Raw genomic sequence first — 22,499 nt, forward strand, 5'->3', positions numbered from 1 at the left:
TATGTCATTCACTTCATAATGTACTAAGTTGTCTTGTCTCTTTCAGTGCTTGTATTAGGTATAGTGCTTGGCAATTTCACTCTCCTTGAATGACTACAAATTAAACTAAATTCAGAGGGAAATAATTTCCTTCTGTGATGATTTCAGAGTTAGATACTGAAAAGAAATATCACATCCTATTAATCAAGGTGCTTACTTTTTCTCCTCCTCCCTACTGAATGACTTTTATTTCCAAAGAGCCATTGGTATACATTTTAGTGTATGGTTTCCTGATATTGAATCTCAAAACTACCAATGGAAAAATGACTACATTTCAGAAACTATTCTCAGAAAAACCTCGGGATTATTAGGTTTTTAAACATCTCAGTAATTCAATATAGTGCTGTAAAATATAATTGAAAATGCAGAAGTTTAAGGTTTCCTTGGATAAATCTATACTGAATAATACTCTATGAAACTGCAAAGACGTATGCATATTAATATTTTTATTTGTATTACCTTAGCATCTAGGACCCCTACTCGTGGACTAGGACTTATTGAGCTAGCTGCTATACAAATATAGAGCATAGTGAGTAGTCTCACTGAAGTCAGTGGGACTACTCACAGTACCTAAAATTGGGCATGTGCATAAATCTTTGCAGGATTGGATTCCCAATATTGGGACTAAGACAATAGTCATTTATGGTCTAATCCTGCAACTGTTGAAGTCAATGGAAATTTTGCCACTGCTTCAGTGGAGCAGGTTGAAGTCCTCGTTGACATTTTTTCTTCCCAATTACTAATAAATACAAAATATTGAAGGTTTTGTACTAAATAGTTTTAGGGTATGTCTGCACTAGAATGGGAAGGTGTGGATTCCAGTGCTAATAGATGCAAGTTAGTGCATTAAAAATTGAAATATAGCCAAGAGAGGCAGGAAAGGGTAGCCAACCAAATATGATCCTGTCTGAGACCATAGGTACATACTTGTACACTATATGTTGTGCAGTTTCCTAAAGTAACAAAGATTCATAAGTTGGTCTGACAGTGCAAGTGTGTTTTACAAAAGAGAAAATACATTTAAATGTGCCATTGTGCCATACTACTTGAATCTGTATATTTTACTTTGCCTAATAAAAATTCTCAACACAACACCAGATTTACTGAGCTATCTTTGTGACACTTTTTTTTTTTAACTGATACAAAAGCAGGAGCACAGAATATGTCTTCTGCTGAAAAACATTAAACTAAAACTGGAAACCTATCAATTGAAGTGCAGTGATACTTTCTGGTTACAGTGTACCTTTTGCAATCACATTTTCCTGCAGTAAGAATGGACAATCCTGTCAGTTTTCAAGAACTTTATTTACTTAAATATCTTTAAAATGCTTTTTAAAATGTCTCTAGGAGCTTCTCATTTGAGTTATACAATTAGTAGCAAGGATAAAAGCAACAAAAAAACAAACAAAAAAACCCAGCAAAACAAAACGACATAATGAACCCATACCAAACCAATCCAGGATAAATATACTTCTCCTGTATATAATCATGCTCCCTTCCACCCCACCCAAATACACATGGCCATTCTGCATTCCTCAATTCATCTACCTCAATAAAATATAAAGACTAGTTAAGATTCATTATGTACCCTAAAGATGAACAAATTCAGGCTTTCTTGGACCACTTTGGTTTCCAGATCCATCCCATTTAAACTGGGAGACTATTAGTTTGAGTGCATCTGATGGGTGCATTTGTGCGCATGTCGATCAAAGACAGAGATTGTCTCTTAGGCATCCAGGCCTCAGTCTGTTTAGGATTAGATCATGGAGTCATCATGAGTCCTGAGTAAGGGCCAGTGTGGAATTGTGCTGCCCCAGAAGCAGACGAGGGTCCAACATCTCCCTCTGTGCCAGCTCAGCTATGTTGATGGATGTGTTGAGGAGGTGGAATTAAGGCTCCACCTATTCCCCACCTGTGCCCAGCCACTCCCTGCCTATGTGAGCAGTAAGGGGTGTAGCAGAGTCATAGCAGCTGCTCTCCCACTTGTGCTCCGACCCGCAATGTGGATAGCCCATTCATATAAGGGGTAACTCGTGCTCATATGCATGACTCCTAATGTGACTCACAGTTGAACCCTTGAGGTTCTATAAACTGAAACCCTTAATCTCCATCAGAAGATAATTTGGAGCAATATATACGTGTTCAACCTTGAAATAAAATATGTATTTGTTCATCTGACAGTTAGTGCCAAAATTTTGCTATAACAATGCTAATAAAATTGTCAAAGAACTTGCTGGGGATTGAGAGAACATTTCTCTTTTCCGCTGTTTTTGGCAACAACTGAGAGCTCATTCCGACTGTGAATTTATGAAATTTTACGCAATATTCTTGTAAAATCTCTCAAAATGCTATCATCCATCATTTGTCATTACAGTGTACTCTTGAATATATTTTGTCAAATGTATCCCGGAGGAACAATTACTATTTTAGTGTATCGTGCAGAAGTTCTGGACTAGGAATTGTTTAGGCTATAATACTTTGGCACATGGTCAGAGGTACTCACAGGAAATAAGCTTGGCTCTATTGGGATTATTTCTGCTATATATAGAAAAAAACATTAAAGTTGGCTAGACATAACTTCCGAGACTCTGATTTTGTCATTAAAATAATCTCTGCTGACTCCTTAGTTTTGTCTATGATTCATATGTAACCAATCATAATAATTTTTGTCCAAGAAACTTTGAAACTGAGAGAAAAACATTTTAGTATGGTTGACTCAAATTCTGCTTTGCTGCACTGGGATAACATGATTTACTACATTAAAGTTGCACTGCTATAAAGAAGGGCAAAATTTAGACTGTGTTTGCACTTTGGTAGTATTCAAAATATCTACAATATAGTTAAAATTAGTTTAGATTGTATATTTAATTTATGAATGGTATTGATGTAAGCAATGTCAGGGTAGCATTCAGACAGGCCCTAAACTGGGTGTTCAGGAGAAAAGAAGAATAGACCCCCGCCTTCTCCATTTAGCACCCATTGCAACAGCCTACCAGAATTACAATCCTGGGCTCTGGGAAGGACAGGGACTGCTCAATGAATGCATTCTGGGGAGCATAGTGCTCCAAGAGGGGAAGGAGCATGGCCTTATTCTGACCTTGTAGCAGCCCAGGGAGTAGGTCTGTGGTACACAAGGCAGTACACTGCACCGGTAGAATGTGACTCAAGGCTTAAGAAGGATCAGTGTCTAATAGGCTCAACAGAAGGCTTGGTGTAAATATATTTCTAATAAAATATATTTTTTAATTTACATTTTAAAAGGGCTGAAGCCCAGCCTACATTTTTACAGGTACAATTTTCACCTGCCTTTTTACATCTGTCATAGAAAATAGCACATGCAAAGCAGAGTACTTGCAACTCTCTCTGATTTTTCTTTTTCCTGTGACAATTTAGTTAGAAGTGCCTATAGAGAAGTGATCCTCTCCATGGCTCAGGGAGACTTCAATCTGTGTTGCATATTTGCAATACACATTATATTATTTAAAGTTTTAAGTTAACTTTGCCCTTTATATCTCAGGTGAAAGCAAACCACACCTGTTCATTTGTTGCCATAGGGTTATTTTCTGATTTAATAATGTGAGATAGCTGATTAATTCTTGTTGCTATGTATTCATGGTGGGACTAGCATTCGGTCACTAAAAAGCACCAGAATTTGCTTGTTAGAAATTAAAATCTACTGTCTCTTTCTAGATCCATCTTGTCCCAAACCTTGATAAAGTATCTACTCAGGTATAAAAAAGGAGAATAGGGTTGGATTTCCAGTCATTTCTAATGGAAATGCATGTTTTTGAAATCAGAAAATGTTTATTATGCAATTGCAAACAGCAGTGGAAAAATTGGGATATGGTATTCAGGGCAATCTGGATAGATGTTCATCCATATTGTTTTCCATAGTTTAGGAATAGTATAATCTTTGTGTAGAATTGGTTGAATAATCATAAGAATTTTAAAACAGTTATTCCCAAGTAATCATTGATTGAAGAAAGGCAAAATTCGCAATGAATTATTCTAACTTTTTTATCTACATGTAATGTGGTACAGCATCTGAATAAATCTGTTGCAAATTGGCACTTTCTGGACATTAACCAGAGCCACATTCCAATCATCTGCTGCAATTTCAGTTCCCAGATCTGCATGCCATGCTTGGGGAGTGATGAGGTATTTTTCCTCCAGCCTTGGCCAAAAGAAAGACAATAATTGGTTTATAAATTGTTTAGCTGCTTTTCCATATCGGCTCATTAAAGAAATAAACTGTTTGTTTTCAACCTGGAAGCTTTTTTAAATTGTGGAAATGATGTGAGTTAATTGTTTGGGAAGCAAGATTCCTTTCTTTTTAGAGATGTCATTTTAGTTTGGTTTTTTGTAATACTTGTTGTTTTTATACCTTAATTTAGCAGCATCTCTTATAAGGCTGGTAGGAAGTACTTTATAAATAAAGCACCAAATACTCAGCTGGTTTAAATCAGAGTAACTTCATGGACTTCACTGGTGCTATGTCAATTTACTCCAGCTGTGGATCTGATATAAGGTTATTAACTTTCCTTATTAAGATAGGTGTGGATCTTACTATGGTGCACAGTCTTTACTGCCATGAGCAGTCCCATTGTGTGTTTACAGGATTGGGCTCTTAGAAAAAGCCACTTTTAGACCCCATACTTCCCTCTGCATTAGGAATATATAACCCTGTTCCTCTCACAGAGAGGTTTAAAAATAAAGGATTGGAGGCAATTACCACTTTAAACCTTAATTAGTAAATTAAGTATGGATATGTGGTTAATGTTTTGTGTCTAGTGCTTCGTGCTTCAATAACTGATAGTAAACACTTGTATGTATCTGCATGTCTGCTCCATTATTTTAAAGCATCTTTTATAAAGCCTTTGCTGATAATTACATAACAATACTGGTAATAAAATTATACGATGTTTTGGGTATTATGGAATATTTGGTTGTTTACTTACTTTAATTGTTGGTGGCATCATTTGAAATTAATGATCTGAAGAACAGGATTCAAATATACAGGGTTTTTTGTTTTTTTTTTAAACTTGTTTTTAAATTCTATTAATGCAAACTGTTCACTTGCTAAGCCTGCTGCAAAATAAGCCAAAACAATGCACCAGCAGTAAAACAGGGCAACCGTCTCCATTCATCTTCTTGGAGCGTTGGGGCCTTATTACAAAAATGTACCAGTGCTAGTAACTGCTGCACTGCAGAATAGCATGCTTACAGCAAATATACATGACTAGTATAACTTGCATGTCATAGTGCTCCGTTCATTTGAAAGGACAGTGCATAGGAAACTGCTCCTGAAATTCATCCATATTTATAGGTTGAGTGAATGCAGTTATGCAACAAGCTGAGCCAGCTGCAGTATGTAGAGTTTTGGCTGTGCCCAAACAGATGAATGCGGACAAAAAAACATCCCCATGTAACACTATAGAGGTGATTTTAGGGCCTGCTCATTGTGGGTTAAATTCAGTTCTCAATTACACTGGTGTAAATCCAGTGTCATTCCATTAAGTGGATTGGAGTGACTCTGGATACCTGGTTACCTGTGTAACTTAGAGAAGAATCTGGCTGATTATATTTAAGATGACATTTCTAAACTTTGAGCTAGATTTAATGGATATTTACTTAAATGGTAGCCAGTAAAAATCAAGTAATAGGTGTTGCAATTTGACTTTTCTGCACAAAAGTGAGAAATAATCTGTTTCCATTTTCTCTAGAAATCAGTTATCAGAGAAAGAACTGAAATGATTGCTTCATGTTGAAGGTTTTTTCCACGAATAAACCACTAATAAAACAGAATAAAAACTAATTTTCAGTCTCTTACTTCAGGCTCTAATGCTTCTGGTGTCAAAAATAATTTCTCTTATTAGCAAAATGTCAGCAACCTTAAGTAAACTCTGAAATGACAACTCTGACTAAACCCTTCATTCCTTGATACAATTCACAGTTTATATATTAAATAGATTTCTGAATTTTTAAAAGCATTTTTCTGAGTCAGTTTGTGGGGTTTTCCTTTAAAGGTTGAATAGTGTTCTTGTCTTTCCTGTCTCCCATTCTTTTATGACTCTTTCATAACATGGCATAGAGAAAATAATGTTGACAAAATTAAAAAGGATACTTAAAAATGTTCTTAATATATATGCCCGAGAAAGAAAAGTCAAAATTCCTCACTCTGCGACAGATTATGTTCTCATATAATATATGCATAAAACTCACTGAATATATTACTCTGGAGCCATTGCAACATCATAATTAAGGTTGTTTCTGGTTTACACTAAAAATGGGAGTTCATGTCTTTGTTTTATATGAAAACACAATATTTTTGCCTCAAATGTTTAGCACACCCTGTTCCTCAAACCTGAATGTATGTGTTTTAACAGAATTGTGCAAAGAGTATGTGCGGGGGGAGGAATCTAAATGGGATTTTGGGAAATGCTAAATGCATGTCATTCCTACTGGGAGAGAGTTAAGATTGTGGTACCTTTTCTGTGGTGTTTCATGACTGTGCTAACAGTGTGTCCCTTGGAGGGATAGAGTGTGGGTAGCCTTAACTTTTCAGTTCCTTGGGTTTTTTGTTACATATATTTTTATAGAGCATCCTTGATTAACACAGAACAGTGTGTGTGTTAGTTAATTGGAAAGAGTGTGTGTGTGTGTGTGTATACCTCTGAAAATAGAATGTACTATAGCCTTAAGTCAGTATTTTGTTAATATTCTGTGGCAGATACAAAGTGACTTACAGAGAAACTTAAAACAAACATTCTAGGAACAGTAAAAGTTGGTTGCTCAGTACAGGTGTTCTTTAAATAAAGGCTGAAAAACATTGGACTGGAAGCCTCAGGGATATATCCAAGTGGTTCTTTAAGATGTTTTGTTAGTACTGGAGATGTAGGCCTTAGTGCAGGTTTCACTGTATTAAAAAAATCTTATGGCCAAACTTTGACCCTGACCTACTGTTCATAGATCAGATATGAAGAAAGAGGCAACGTCATTTGAGCAACTACTAACTTAGGGGTATGTCTACACTGCAACAAAAAACACACGGCATCAAGTCTCAGAGCCTGAGTCAATTGACTTTGGCTTGCAAGGCAGTGTAGCTGTTCAGGCTCGGGCTGGAGACCAGGATCTGAGACCCACCCACCTCACGGGGTTTCAGATCCGGGTTCCAAAGCCCAAATGTCTACACTGCAATTTTTAGCCCTTCAGCCCCTGTGTCAGCTGACCCAGATCTGCAACCCTGGGTCTTTTGTTGCACTGTAGAAGTACTCTTAGAGACACCGGGAAGGGGTGCTACTGCCAAAGGTCACATTGCTGAAGAGTCTTGAGGTGTTTTTATTAATTTATGACAGTGAAGGTTGGTGGAGACAATAGTGACAAGGGATGCTTTGAGGTTTGTGAATGTTTCCAAGCACTCCCTGACAATATTTTATTAGAGTACTGAATGCAAGTTGTGACCTAACTGAATTAGGAGAAGGGGGAAAATATAAGTGACAGATGCTTCAGTAAAAAAGCAAGGAGTTTTGCTTGAAAAGCACCAGAAAAAAAACTGTTGTAATCTAGAACAGTCATAGTTGGTAGTAATTATATCAAAGTATTATTTTTTTATTGAATCATTAGTTTTTTATTGCTGTTATTTTCTTTAAGTAGACAACGGGTATTACACCTGTGTTATATTGGTACTAGTTTCATTTTGGAAATTACACTTTGCCTATAACACAGGGGAAAGACTGACATTTTTCTCCACTTTTCTTTCTTTCAGCAATTAAGCTGGGAGCCTGCAGAGCATTAAAGGGATGCACTTAATGAAAGGTGGCATCCTATTTGCAGAACATTACATCTGAAATTTTCCACTAGCCCCAACTTTTGGACTTCAGAAGTGGCTCGGTGTGGAAGGAGTAGATTCTTGAATACTCCTGTGCCTATAAACTAACCAAAAATGAAGGAGGACAGTTGTTTACATGCTGCTCTTATCTGCCTGGGCATGCTGTATTACAGCCATGCCATGTCTACAGAAAAACTCAACCATTTAAGGCCGTCACTCCATGGTCACCATGAAAAAGGAAAGGAAGGGCAAGTTCTGCATCGTTCAAAAAGAGGCTGGGTGTGGAATCAGTTCTTTGTAATAGAAGAGTACACGGGACCAGATCCTGTACTAGTTGGCAGGGTAAGAAATATATTATACTTTTTCAGTTGTATTTGTATAGATATTTCCTACCTCATTGCTGTGTGAGCTGGTTTTTTCCTTCAGTACTTTTCTTTCATACCAGCTGTGTATTCAGCACCATCTGAAACGTCTAGTATTAATCATTTCATCTGTAGCTCAATAAAGGTCTTATCCAAAGTGTATTGAAATCAAGGAGAGGCTTTCCATTGACTTCAGTACACTTTGACTCAGAGCAGTAGGTTGAAACCTTCTCCGCTGGGACCAAAAGGATCATTTTCACAACAAGTCTGATCCCCAAACTGGCCACTGTGTCCCAGTAAATCTTCATGCCATTCTTAAATTTGATGTCCAGTCAGTGGAATATTTCCCTCACTGTTGTAAGACTAGCCTAGGAAATACCAACCTGTGTAAGAGTTCTAAAGTAATGGTTAAAAATGGACTTGATCTGACACACCAAAAGAAAAGAGAAACATGTAAGTATATGTCCACAAAGCAGCTGGGAGGTGTGAATCCCAGGGCAGTTAGACAGATGCGCACTAGCTGTGCTAGAGCTTGTTTGCTAAAATAGCAGGGTGGCACCGCAGCATGGGGTAGCCCTTGAGCTCAGACCCAGGGGGTCCAGCAGGCGTGGACTTGGGTGACCTGAGCCACCACCATGCTGCTATTTTTAGAAGAGAGCTAATGCAAGTCTATGTAACTGCTCTGGGAATTACACCGCCCAGCTGCCGTGTACACATACTGTCATTGTGCATCTAAATTTAAGCTATTGCTCTGTAAGATGAAATACATTTGACTGCATTAGATATACTAGGTCTGATTCTCCCCTCTGTTACACCTGTTTTACTTCCTCCAAAGTCAGTAGGGGTTATTTTAGATTAAGATTGGTCTAATGGAGTCAAATTCTGTCATCAGTTCATTGATTTAAATGAAAGTTAGACACATGTAAGCAAAAACAAATTTGATCCATTGTGCACCTGACTTATGAAATTGAAGTCTGCTTTAGTCATGAAAGTTAAGAAAGTTGAGTCAGCAATGGCTAGACAATAATGTACAGTAATTCAATAACTATTTTAATGGCTGGAAATACAGTATATACTGGTTTGTTACAATATGTACATTTGTTTATCATTTTATAGCTTCATTCAGATATCGATTCTGGAGATGGAAACATTAAATACATTCTCTCAGGTGAAGGTGCAGGAATAATTTTTGTTATTGATGACAAATCAGGGAACATCCATGCAACAAAGACACTGGACCGGGAAGAGAGAGCTCAGTATACTCTAACGGCACAGGCTGTCGACAGAAACACTAACAGACCTTTGGAACCACCTTCTGAATTCATTGTTAAAGTTCAAGATATAAATGACAACCCACCTGAGTTCCTACATGAAAACTACCATGCTAATGTGCCAGAGAGGTCTAATGTGGGTAGGTACAGATAAGTGAATGCCGGTTCCCATTTTATGGAGTAAATTACATTGACAGTCTATCTTTGCTAAATCTAATTAACATCTTCCCAACTTTCAGAAGGTAAAATTTATTCAGTTCCTCTATTAATCAACGAAACATCCTCTGTCATTTGCTCTAATTAGCTGAAGGATTCAAACTCTGCTATAGCAAATCCAGTATTACCAACCTCAGGAAATCAAAAATCTTGACTCAGACTCCCTCATAAGATCAAAATCATGAGACTGGTCGCACAAATCATGAGATTTAAAAATCACCATCAAACCATGTATTTTAATCTGTCTTTTGATTTTTAACACTGCTTCTACTCTTCTGGAACTGTTTGTGTGATAATTTCATTTTGAAAAGTCAACCTTTAAAGCACACATTCCTCTCCCTGGCAGCTCAAATGGAGAATGAGGGCAGGTCTACACTAGAAGTGCTACAGCGGTGCAGCTGCACTGATGCAGCTGAGCCGCTGTAGCACATCTGGTGAAGACGCTGTATACCGATGGGAGAGCGCTCTCCCATCGGCATAATTACTCCATCTCCGTGAGAGGCGGAATCTATGTTGGTGGGAGATGCTGTCCCGCCATCATGGCGCCTGTGTGGACAATGCTTAGATCACTGTGACTTGTGTAACTCAGGGTGTGGTTTTTTTCACACCCTTGAGTGATTTCTGTTAGATCAACTTAACTGATAGTGCAGACCTCAGTGTATGCTGGAGGTATATGAACTTATTGAAGGAGAATTTGAATGGAGAAAGATGCAAAAAAGATGCAAGATGTCTTTGTTTTTTTGGGGGACTAGTCCTAAGCAAAAGACTCATTTCAATATAATTGTGATGCTTCTGTTATTGCTATTTCTGAAGTATCCCTTCACAAATGGAGACCTGGGGCAGAAAGAAGGCATCCCTGATGGTGGGAAAAAGAGGGAGTACTTGTGTTAAGTGATTGTACCCGACATAAAACTCAGTGGAGAGCACTCTGTGATGTGATAAAATTAAAATGTGATGGAAAAACTCTAAATCGCACATTTAGATATATAATGTAGAAGGCCTATAAAATGAAGCTAAAAAATGAAAAATGAACAGCTTAATCACACAAAGCACTTCCTCTAGGTATCAAGTTTTCCAGTTATTTTTCAGTAAAGTTTTATGTGAGCTGCAAAGATGTGTACATGCAAGAATATCTTTACTACGTCAACCACCTTTCAGATCTTTCTGGCTTTCGGTACAGTAATTATGATTAGTCCCTAAATATTTTTTTAAATAAGTAATTCAGTTGTATTCAAAATATTTCAAAAATAACTTTAAATTATTCTTCTTTCTTTGTATAATTTGATAACTACATAAATATATACAATATCCCACAGTCACAATAATTTAATTTTTCAAAACCTCTCATAATTGTTCAAAGAGCTAAAAATAATTCATTTTATTTTAATTATTCTTCCTTCCTGCTGCCCCTGGGCTTCTCCCTTTCACCAAACGTGGCAGCACCCTCTGCCCTCACACCCTGTTCAGCACCCCTCTGCTCCTCCTAGGGTTCTTCTCTCACACATACATGCAGGCCTGGGGGATAGCAGTAGCGTCCCCTTCCCATCTCCTCTTTCCCAGGCTGGTGGAGGGTAGGGGTGGGCAGCTCCAGGGGGCTTTTCACACCCCTCTGCCTATTCCTAGGCTGGATGTTGCAGGAAGGAGAAGTAGAAGCACCGTTCTGTCTGTGTTTCTCACGGGAGGGAGGAGGGAGTTGAGTCACACAGGGCTTCCGGGCTCTTTGTTCCATCCTTCCTGCTCCCCACCTGTGAGAACGGTGAGTAGGGCAGGGGGATGAGAGAGGAGCAGAACCGCACTTAGCTGCTGGGCTCTTTTCTCCCTCTGCCTCCCACCCCTCCTGTGAGCATGGTGAGCCAAGAGGAGAGGCTCTGCTGGCTTCCAGCAGAGCTGAACTTCTTGAGAGAGTTGGAGCATCTCACGTCATCACAAGATGAGCTCCAAACCCCTCTGAAATCACTTGACATACAATCGTGAGAGTTGGCATTACTAAAAGGCTGATGGTTGTGTAGACTTTGCAAGCCTGTATGAGGATCATGGAGGGGGGGCTCCCCTAATTGAGAGGGGTCAAACCAGGGTTTGTGGAGCAAGAGGTGCAGTGATCTACAGGGCATACAGTACTCTTCATCTTGGCTCAGCTATGTAATGTAGCTGTAAGCTAGGGCATGATACCATGTTACCTCTTTTAAATTATTCCCTGGTTGAAATCAGCCCACCCCTGTTGAGGGGATCACTACAAGCACCATTTCTGTGAACGTATCTATATGAAGGAAGTAGTCTTGTGTGGCCGTATAATGCCCAAGTAAGAAATGCAGTCATTTCCGAGGAAAAAAATACTTGTGGGAATAGTGCATATTAGGCCATAATATGGGAGATGACCCATAATCTCGGTCATACCTGGTGACTCCCTAGGGCTTCTATTTTCTAATGCACAAATAAGAACATAAAATGGCCATATTAGGTCAGGCCAATGATCTATCTAGCCTATTATCCTGTCTTCCAACAGTGGCCAGTGCCAGGTGCTTCAGAGGGAGTGAACAGAATAAGCAATCATCAAGGATTCATCTTCTATCATCCACTCCCAGCTTTGGCAATCGGAGGCTAGGAATACACAGAGCAAGGGGTTTTATCCTGACCATCTTAGCTAATAGCCAGTGATGGACCTATCCTCCATGAGCTTATCTAGTTCTTTTTTTGAACCCTGTTATAATCTTGGCCTTCACAACATCCTCTGGCAAAGAGCTCCATAGGTTGACTATGAGCCTGAAGAAATACTTCCTTTTGTTCATTTTAAACCTGCTGCCTATTCATTTCATTTGGTGGCCCTTAGTTTTTGTGTTATGAGAAGGAGTAAATAATACTTCCATGTTTACTTTCTCCACACCAGTTGTCATTTTATAGACCTTTATCGTATCTCCCCTTAGCTGTCTCTTTTCCAAGATGAAAAGCCCCAGTCTCATTAATCTCTCCTCAAATGGAAATTACTAAATAGATCTCAATAATTGTTGAAACTTCGTGGAAATAGTCACATAAACAGGCTCATTACACTCTGACTGAGAGAATCTCCTGGTGGCTTAAGCAGACATATTTGCTTTTTACATGTATCACTTTCTGCCTTTTTTTAGGTACATCAGTTATTCAGGTAACAGCTTCAGATGCTGATGATCCTACCTATGGAAACAGTGCCAAACTGGTTTATAGTATTCTTGAAGGCCAGCCGTACTTCTCTGTGGAAGCACAAACAGGTATGACTGAGCCAAGCTTATTTGTGTGGAACATCATCACTGTATTAAGTACGTTACTAGGAAGAACTAAATATTTTGGCCCTGAAACTCAGTAACAACTTAACATTGGGTTTGCGTACAGATTGCTTTAAGCCATCTTTGTTCTCTCCTTCTCCTGCCTGAACTATTCAGTAGATTGGTCCCTTGGCATGTATTAGCATTTAAGAGAGGTATCCCCAAGACAGGACAATTCCCCTTGTGTGAGTTTCAGAGAGATGGTGTAGAAGCTGATATGCAGCTTTTATGTTGCTGAAAAATTACCCTGGGTGATACTTTTTGTGGTCAGCTATGCTGCTTTCATCATAGTGGTTAGAATCCAGGGGGATACCCTGGGTCATTGTTGCATCTAAGTACATCTTAAATACACTCTATAACATGCAGGTACCTGTTTTACGTAACTAAAAATATTTGTATGACATCTTTCCCTTGAACTTACAGGAATTATTAGAACTGCTCTTCCCAACATGGACAGAGAAGCTAAGGAAGAATATCATGTTGTAATACAGGCAAAAGATATGGGAGGACACATGGGAGGACTCTCAGGGACAACCAAAGTGACAATTACACTTACTGATGTCAATGACAACCCACCAAAGTTCCCACAGAGTAAGTGACAAGTCCTTTAATACATAACAGTTACTACTAATTATACTTAAAACTTCTGTAGTGCCTTGTATATTCAAACTAATAGTAACTAATGGAATACCACAACAGAAATGTGAGATAGGTAAGTATTATTTTCCCAATTTTACCAAAGGATTCACTGTGATGCAAAACCTTTAAATGATTTGTCTATTGCTACACTGTGAGTAATTTTCAAAGCCGGGATTAGAAGGCAGAGATTTCATGGCTTCATGCTTCATTTTTAAAACCATCAAACCATGTTGTATTATAAACATACCTATGGTGAGATCAATGTGATGTGGTCTAGACTTTTATGAAAGTGAAGGCTGGTAATTTAGACAGTTTAAACTAGGCTGGAGAAAGCACTTTGAAAAGATATTTTAGGGGAAAGACTTGTACTGCAGCAGAGATGGATTGAGATGACTTAATAAGTGTTTTCCAACTCTAATTTTTAACACTACAGTTGTACAAAAGCTTCCTCAGGAAAAGCAGGCTCTGTTTAGCATTCTCTTCAGACTCTAACGATGTTACCAGAAACAAATCTTTGAGATTCAGTCAAAAATATGATGGGGATTCAGGAGGAGTTAAAAGAATGGATCTCCAAACTCTTACCTCCTTTATGTGTCAGCAGTTTTTGGAGATGTACAATATACATGGGGTTCCCACAGTACCTTCGTCTACACATTCCAGAAGGCTCTTACAGTGAGACTTTCAGTACTCTCTGTTCATAGCTATTTCCAAGCTGTAGCTTATGATAGACATTTCTCACTGTGCAAAATCCCCTTCTTTTTATTGATGAATATGGGTAAAAGGCAGTTGATCTATTTATCTTTTTACATCAGCTGCACCCTACACTGTCTAAGGTGTTTTTCAGGCAAGAGGTGCTTTCCTTGGCCACAGATGAAAGAGCATTGCACATCCTGCTAACAACTCATGGTTATGCTCTTTGACAGCCCTTCAGCTGAGCGAGCATCACTTTCTATTTCACGAATTCTTTCAATTTTAGGGCCTGAGGCTACAAACTTCACTTGTGTGAGTAGTCCCACTGAAGTCAAGGACTGTTCATGTGGCTAAAGATTGTAGGATTGGACCTTTACTCCCTTGTGAATAGTTATAACCCCAGGTGGCAGATCAAATAAATATTAGCTCAATTAAATTTTCAGATTGGTGACAAAAGAATGCTAGTTACTATAAATAAAGTACATTTGTTTTTAGTAGCCAGGCTGGCTATTTGGTTTTCATATGTATTTTCATCTTATTTCATTATTTATTTTAGTTAATTCAAACTTCAGGGCTGCATGGAAGTCCAGGCATAGAGCGTTAAAACTACCCCTATCTTGGAAGGGATTTTCTACCATGTAGGACAAATTGCACTGAATAAAATTGAATATTGTATTATTTGTTATAAGTTTCACTTGTCCAGCAAGAAAAGAAAGATATTAGGTTTGCAGGAGTCTACCAGTTTAACACGTTGCGTACACTGGATATCCAAGTGACTTTCTGTTAATAGATCAAACTGTTATTGTGCAATCTGCTTTAACTTGGGTTCGTTTGTTTTTGGAATTAGTGTTCTATTTCTATCATGTGTGCCTACTGTGTTTACAGTGAATGAGGCACGTCCACACCTGGTATAACTCCACTGATGATCCTCAAATGATTCTTGGGGGGTGGGGGGTAGATTTAGCCCATTATATTTTATCTTGATGGCTGTATGCTTTTCTGAGTTTGATCAGCTCAACGTTGATAATGTAAACAATGTTAAAAAGGTTAACAGGTATTTAGGGGCATGCTGTACTATTTAAACTCTGGCTTGGGTTGGAGGGCAACCAGAGAACACACCACTGCCGGAGGACTGTGCCTGAGGAGACGGTACCCCCTGGAGCCTCCTGATGCACAGAATCATTGCTTAAACTACACTATTCTCACCCTTTCCAGAGATTTATGCTCCTGGGACCCACCGAGTGTATAGTCCCTGAATTAAGGTGGACATTTTCCTTTCATTCTTCCCTCTATGTATATGTACTGGGGCCCAATATAACCTGGCATGTACTGAGTGGTGCTAAATTTCAGTACTCTCAGTGAATGCAAGTTCATATTCCAAGCCATGGAAAGCAGCAGATTTATTATTTTAGGTGTCACAGCAGTGAGATCTTATCTAGTTCCTGCTATATAATTTGTGCCTTTTGAATGAATGGGCAGTTACCCTCCTAGGCTTCTGGGAGTAGAAGGTCATACCATGAGTCATTTGAAATGTAATTTTCTCTAGATTTTTGTAATAACATCTCCAATATGAATTATAACTTTGATATCACAATAATTTTTGCATTCTGATTGTATGATCCATTGGCCTTTTAACTCCTGCTAGAGCACTAGAGGTGAAGGTTGTAATTGGAAAGGTAATTTTATACAGATTAGCAACATGGTCTCAGATTTCACCCAGGATCTCAATCTTAAAGTAACCCTCGGCCTTTATAACATAGCCATTCCTTCAGAGGATAACTCCACTAGTGCATGTGGATAATTTGAAAGTTTAATAATTTGCTGTGCTATTTTATATGTATAAAAGAACCAGGTAAAATTACAAATACTTGAAGAAGCAAACTGTGCAATTACAACGGAATGCTTTTTGCCTAGGTGTGTACCAGATGTCGATATCAGAAGCATCTGTTCCAGGGGAAGAAGTAGGAAGACTGAAGGCTAAAGATCCAGATATTGGAGAAAATGGCCTAGTGACATACAACATCATTGATGGAGACGGTGTGGAGATGTTTGAAATTACAACAGATTATGAGACTCAGGAAGGCGTTGTAAAGCTTAAGAAGGTGAGCAATGCTGTCCTTTCAAAGTCTATTAATCTATACAGTGTTACTTCATTTTCTTTCTCACAAAAGATACAATAGCAATAGATTAGTTCCCATGCTAAAATTATGGTAAATGCATTTGTGTATGATTTTGTTTATGAAGCTGTGATTAACTCTGATCATCCTCTTTTACTGTTATCTGATAATTCCTGGAGCCAAAATGGAAGGAAGTAACAGAACAGAAAGCAGTACAACAAAAAGGATCTATAGTGGGGTTATTAATATAAAGTGAAAAAACTATTGTATATTCTTTAATAGCATTCTGTACTGATCTATCACTTGAGAAATCAACACCTTTCACTCTTCAAAGCATACTGAGAATTAACACAGAAATAAATTATGGGTTTGCTTTGATTGTTTTAATCAAGCATTCATTTTCAGGTTGATAGTGTCCTAATAATTTTAAGATAATGTGCAACATATAGAGGGTTTGCCTGTATTTCTGATTTTAAAAAATCATTTTAAATATCAATATTACTTCCCCCACATTCTGTGTAGATAGAAAGAAAAATTGAGGTGGGTGGTGTGCAAATAAGAATAGAAAGTCACATAGAACAATGTTATACTCCCATCAAGGTATTCTACCATTTGACTAGCTAAGAACATCTCAAATGGTTTGTGCCAACAATTCAAAAGTAGTTTCCTTGTATTACATTGCTGATGCTACGACACATAGCACAATGAACATCTGATAGAAAGTCATGATGAAATGCAACATCCTCAACTTCATTAGTAACAAAGCCTTGGGCAACACTGAAACCTAGCAAACACTCCCTGTACCTAGATAACACTAGGTCACTTTCTGTGCCCACTACATTACCAGTGAGTGCATAGTCTCAAATATGGACCATGGTATCATTGCCCTCCAACACATGGGCTTACGTGATTCTTTGCATTCATGAAGCACTTTACTACTTTACTTGTGGGCCAAGAAGCAGCATCTCATTAATATCGGATCATATTCCATGAACTTCCTGTTTTGCTTTTCACCTTTCACTTTCTTCACCATGTACCTATGTCATGCTAGATCAAACCCCAAATGTTTGCTGTGTGTAGGAGGAATTGAGCAGTTATCTACAGAGAATTTCTTATCTCTGACCCAGTTCTAGGTTTCCAATTTCATGATGGACTTGAGTAACATTAGCTCACCCTGGAACTTTTCCCAAAATGAGTACATTGATCAGGAAAAAGAGGCTCTTGCAAATGCTGCCATGACACAGAACAGCCCACACAATAAAGTCTCAAATACAGTAAGAGTATGCAATTGATAGAAGATCAGTTAACCTCTAATAAAACAACACTGTCATAATACTTTATCACAAAGCGCATACCTGTAATCCAACAAATAAGTACACACATACAAAATGCAAACAAATCAATACACTGTTTTATTCTCACCTTAACAACGTAGCATCCAATTTCCTGTTTCTCAAGCCACATACAAAACATATAGGGCTCACTCCTGTGACATGCTGAGCAGTCCTATGAGTCGCTGAGTGCTTTCAACTCCCACTACCTTCAATGGAAGTTGAGGGCACTCATCACCCACAGGAGGTGCTCAGCATTTAGCAGGATCAAGTCTATAAAGACCAGTGCATGACTGCTTATTTCTAATGCCAGAGAGGAAGCAGATCTGAAATCCCTCTCCCCAACATTCCTGTATCCAACCTTCTCATGATTACCTGACATGGGATAATGGAATTTAATCCCGTGCTTTGGGCCTACCAGTCTTGAAGAGTTTCTCTAAACTCAGAGTCGAGCAGGACTCAGTCAGGGGTATTTGCATATCCACAGCCGATCCTGAGATAAAGAAACAATTACAAAGTTAACGTCACTAAAAATATGGATAGCAATGTTGGTTAGTACTAATAGCTGAACTAGAACATATTGATTAGCTTGGCACATTGCTTTTTTCATCCTTGTAGATATCTTCATCTCTGCTCTGCTTTCATGTATAATCCCAAATGCTGAAGAGCTTATGCAGTGTATTTCCAATACATCAGATGACATCATTGGACTTGCACTGACAACGTTTTAGTACAAATGGCCATTTCCTTTTTTCCTTCTACGTGAGCGTGTGTAAACTAACATGTATATCTGTCATTTTCTTTTTATAACATCTATTCTGAATTAACAATTGTACATTTTTTCAAACAACTTTCATGTTTTTTATAATTACCTGATTTTGGTAGTCTAATTAATTCTTTGTCATTTGGGTAAAAATACTTGTTTGACAAGCAGAGTCTTAGATAGTCATATAGCCCCTTTTCCTGTGCCTTACAGTCGTTAAGGTGTTATCCCCACAGCACCCCTTTGAGGTAGGTAACACTATTGCCCCCATTGTACAGATGGGGAACTGAGGCACAGAATGCCTAAGTTACTAGCCCAAAACACACACAGTCAGTAGCAGCGCAGGGAATTGACCCTGGTTCTCTTAAATCCCAGACTATTACCTTAACCATGGGGCCATCTTCCTCTCTCTGCTGGTTAAGAGCTATTCACCATGCTCTGAAGAGGATACAGTGCATTTTGATGTGTTTTTCCCATTTTGCGGCCTGAACCTCTGTTTGTGGGAGCCTTCTTCTTTGATTTGAACATGTGGGAAAGGAACAGATCTTCTATTGGTCTGTTTGTAAAGGTATCCATATCTATTTCTTGGAAATGGTGCTTTGCTTTTGAGATGGCAGGACAGTCACTGCACAGAATACTGGTAGCTATTGCACTTCTGTGATGGTTTTTTATTTCTTTCTTTTAATAGCTCTTCGATTACTAAGTTTATACTGCTTTTTTTTAGATGTAGCTGGCGTATTATCACTGCCTGCAGTCCATTCTATGCTGTTAGCATAATGTGATAACCACAGTTGGCACCTGCTTCTCAGGCATTTAAGGACATAACCATATTGTGGCTTATGATACTGAAGCATTGCAATCTCTCTGTGTCAGTAACACATTGCAGGTACACCATAGTTAGGATCAATCATCTGAAACATGGAGAAAAATTCTTACCTCCCAGCGTCCTATGAGGCTTATTTCCTTCATATTTTGAAAGTGCTCTGAGCTCCTTGTAGCTACAGAAGTGCAAAGAATATTACTATTAATCTTCACACTTTCCCCACCATTGTGCTTATAATATTTATTCATCAATGATTATTTCTACTTACTTTTTGAAAAGTGGTTATTCAGTAGATAAGGTAGGAAAGACACGCCGCCAAATACAAGGGTAATTCTATTACAGCATTTATCATTAACTAGAAGTTACATAATTTACATATGTCATATGACTCACAACAGCATCTCTTTCCTTCATATGGGCCAGATCCTGATCCTTTCTCTGGCCATTTAGTGCCAGCTCACCACCACACAGTGTCCATAAAGCAGGCAAATCCAGCTTTTGGAGGATTCTTCCACAATGGGGAAAGTCCTAGATGGTGTAGGGCCACTAAAGCACCTCCTACACTACCCTTTGACCACAATCTATGTATAGAGGGTCTGTCTCAAGGAAAAGGACCATTTATGGATTTTTGATTCAGCCCCTAGTGTATGCCATCTTCCAGCTGTCCCCAAGAGACTCCCTGCTAGCTGGGGATAGGCATAGCGCAGCATGCTCCAGACACATCCCTTCTGTACTGTTCCTTGCCCCAACATGTTCTCTGTGCTGGGGTGGCTGGTGGAGTAGCATCAGGGATTCCCTTCTGCTGGAGGAATCCCTAGTTGATGAGATGTGGGTGGTTTCCTAAATAGTAGGGAATCTGGCCCAGCATTTTGAGCTTCAATCTCTACTCTATATATAATGGATAACTCCTCGCTTTGACTTTTTACCACGTTTTAGAGGCCTCAGACATTTAAGCTTTGGCATATCGAGAGCTATGTTCACATCTGTTTTATAGAGATTCTGCTATCACATTCTAAGGAACTAGCTTTTACATATCAATGTTGTTGGCTCTATCCAACTGATGCCTCATCTTCTTATTTCTTACAGCTCCTAGATTTTGAAACCAAAAAGTCTTACAGTCTGAAGGTGGAAGCAGCCAATGTGCATATTGATCCTAAGTTCATCAGCAATGGACCATTCAAAGATACTGTAACTGTAAAGGTTGCAGTGGAGGATGCTGATGAACCGCCCATATTTTTAGCACCAAGTTACATTCTTGAAGTACAAGAGAATGCGGCAGCTGGTGCTGTTGTTGGGAGAGTACATGCCAAAGACCCTGATGCTGCAAACAGTGCTATAAGGTACGCTTCATTAGCCTAGTCCTATTGTTTACATATAGAGAAACAAGTTAGTTTATATGATGTAATAATACATAGTCAATTATCTTCTTTTATTTGCATGTGTCTTTTCATACCTATTCATTTGTACATTTTCTCATAATTAGGAAGTATTTAATGTACAATTTGTTATAGTTATAACCCACACATATTGGTCACTATTACACGATATATTTCCTCTAATACTATCAAAGACATCACTTTTTCACTAGAGTTAGACCTGGTCTACACTGGCGACTAAGGTTGACTTAAAGTCACTTAAGTTGACTTATTTACACCCGCGTCTACACTGGCACCACACTTAATTCAAATTAAGGTGCCTGTAAAATCGACTTGATAAGACCACCTCCGTAAGTGGCATAGTGCCTAAATCAAATTTGTTAAATCGATTTAGTGTTAGTGTAGATGCAACGGAACTTAAATCGAATTAATTGACCTCCAGAATTCATCTCACAATGCCCTGTTTTGACCGTTCTGGACAGTCGTGCTGTGCTGCTCAGTGCTCACGCTAGCAGGAAAAGTCCCCTCCCCTCAAGCCCGGGGAAGATTTGAATTTTCATTTCCAGTGCTGCCAGCGTGGAGAGAGCTTTGTCACTGTTCTCTGCATGGCTACTGCAAAGCCCAAATGCGCTCCAGCATGGAGTTGACCAGAGGTCTTAGACCTCATCGGGCTGTGGGGCGAGGAGTCCGTTCTGGCTCAACTCAGAGCCAGCAAAAGGAATCTGGACATTTATGGGAAGATATCCAAGGGCATGCTGGAGAAGGGACACCAGAGGGATGCTCAGCAGTGCCGTGTGAAGATCAAGGAGCTGCGCCAGTCATATGAGAAAGCCAGGGAAGCTAACAGCCGCTCTGGCTCCTCACCCAAAAAATGCAGGTTCTATGATGAGGTGCACCCAATTCTCGGTGGGGATTCCACCATGGTGCCTTCCCGCAGCATTGATACCTCTGGTAGGTCACAGTCCATGATCAGCGATGAGGACTCCATGGATGAGGAGGAGGAGGAAGCTGAGGAGAGCAGGGTGCAGGAGAGTGGGGTGTCCGTTCTCCCCGAAAGTCAGGACTTATTCCTGACCCCCAAGCAGTTCACCAGCACACAGGACAGCACAAATGATCCTGGAGAAGGCACATCTGGTGAGTTTTCTTTCTTATTAGCATTGCTGTCCTTGTACATTGGGTGAGGGGGGCGCAGGGGACCTCACGTGTTTCGTTGACTGTACTGAGTGGTTACCCAGGGATCAGGTTTTTTATGTGATGAGAAATGCTACGTTTATCATCAGTTGATATCTCATGGAAAATGTAATGTATGTAATCTGTTATCCCTTGAAAAACTTTTCAGGGGAGGGCTGCCTTGGTCCCCCCTCCATAGTAGGATTCTTCTCTACAATCAAGGTAGCCAGCATCATAGCTTCATGTGTTTTAAGCATAACCACCACCACCACCCCCACCACCATGCTGTCCGCAGTTCCTTTCTGTAAGGGTTTAAAATACAAGTGAGATTTCCTTCCTCCCCCACTACCACGCGGTCTGCAATTCCTCTCTGTAAGCGTTTAAAACAGAGAGAGAAGGAGAGTGAATCATTTGCTACATTGAATCAAGGGAACCATTTGCTACATTTTAATGGAATCATTGTGTACATTGTATCACTGGAATCATTTGCTACATTTTTTCAAGGTTTCATTATCTAAATTGTTACATTTGTTTCATTTTCTTCACTATGCTAACTGTGGCTACCTGGTTATTTTTCT

General features: G+C 39.1%; 1 protein-coding gene across 4 annotated transcripts in view; it reads left to right on the forward strand.

The window, feature by feature from the left end:
• CDH11 (cadherin 11) overlaps positions 1-22,499 on the forward strand; it is a 109,354-nt gene that overhangs the window by 70,593 nt on the left and 16,262 nt on the right. For all 4 annotated transcript variants that reach the window (XM_067540107.1, XM_067540108.1, XM_067540111.1 and 1 more), the window contains 6 exons: positions 7,805-8,209; positions 9,346-9,640; positions 12,839-12,958; positions 13,436-13,603; positions 16,256-16,443; positions 20,462-20,715. In XM_067540107.1, coding sequence (XP_067396208.1) covers positions 7,982-8,209; positions 9,346-9,640; positions 12,839-12,958; positions 13,436-13,603; positions 16,256-16,443; positions 20,462-20,715 — 1,253 coding nt within the window. In that variant the 5' untranslated portion in view covers positions 7,805-7,981. The remainder of the gene's footprint in view (positions 1-7,804; positions 8,210-9,345; positions 9,641-12,838; positions 12,959-13,435; positions 13,604-16,255; positions 16,444-20,461; positions 20,716-22,499) is intronic.

Source organism: Emydura macquarii, unplaced genomic scaffold, assembly GCF_026122565.2.
Source record: "Emydura macquarii macquarii isolate MOO-44397 ecotype Brisbane River unplaced genomic scaffold, CSIRO-AGI_Emac_v2 contig_561, whole genome shotgun sequence".
NCBI lineage: Eukaryota > Metazoa > Chordata > Testudines > Chelidae > Emydura > Emydura macquarii.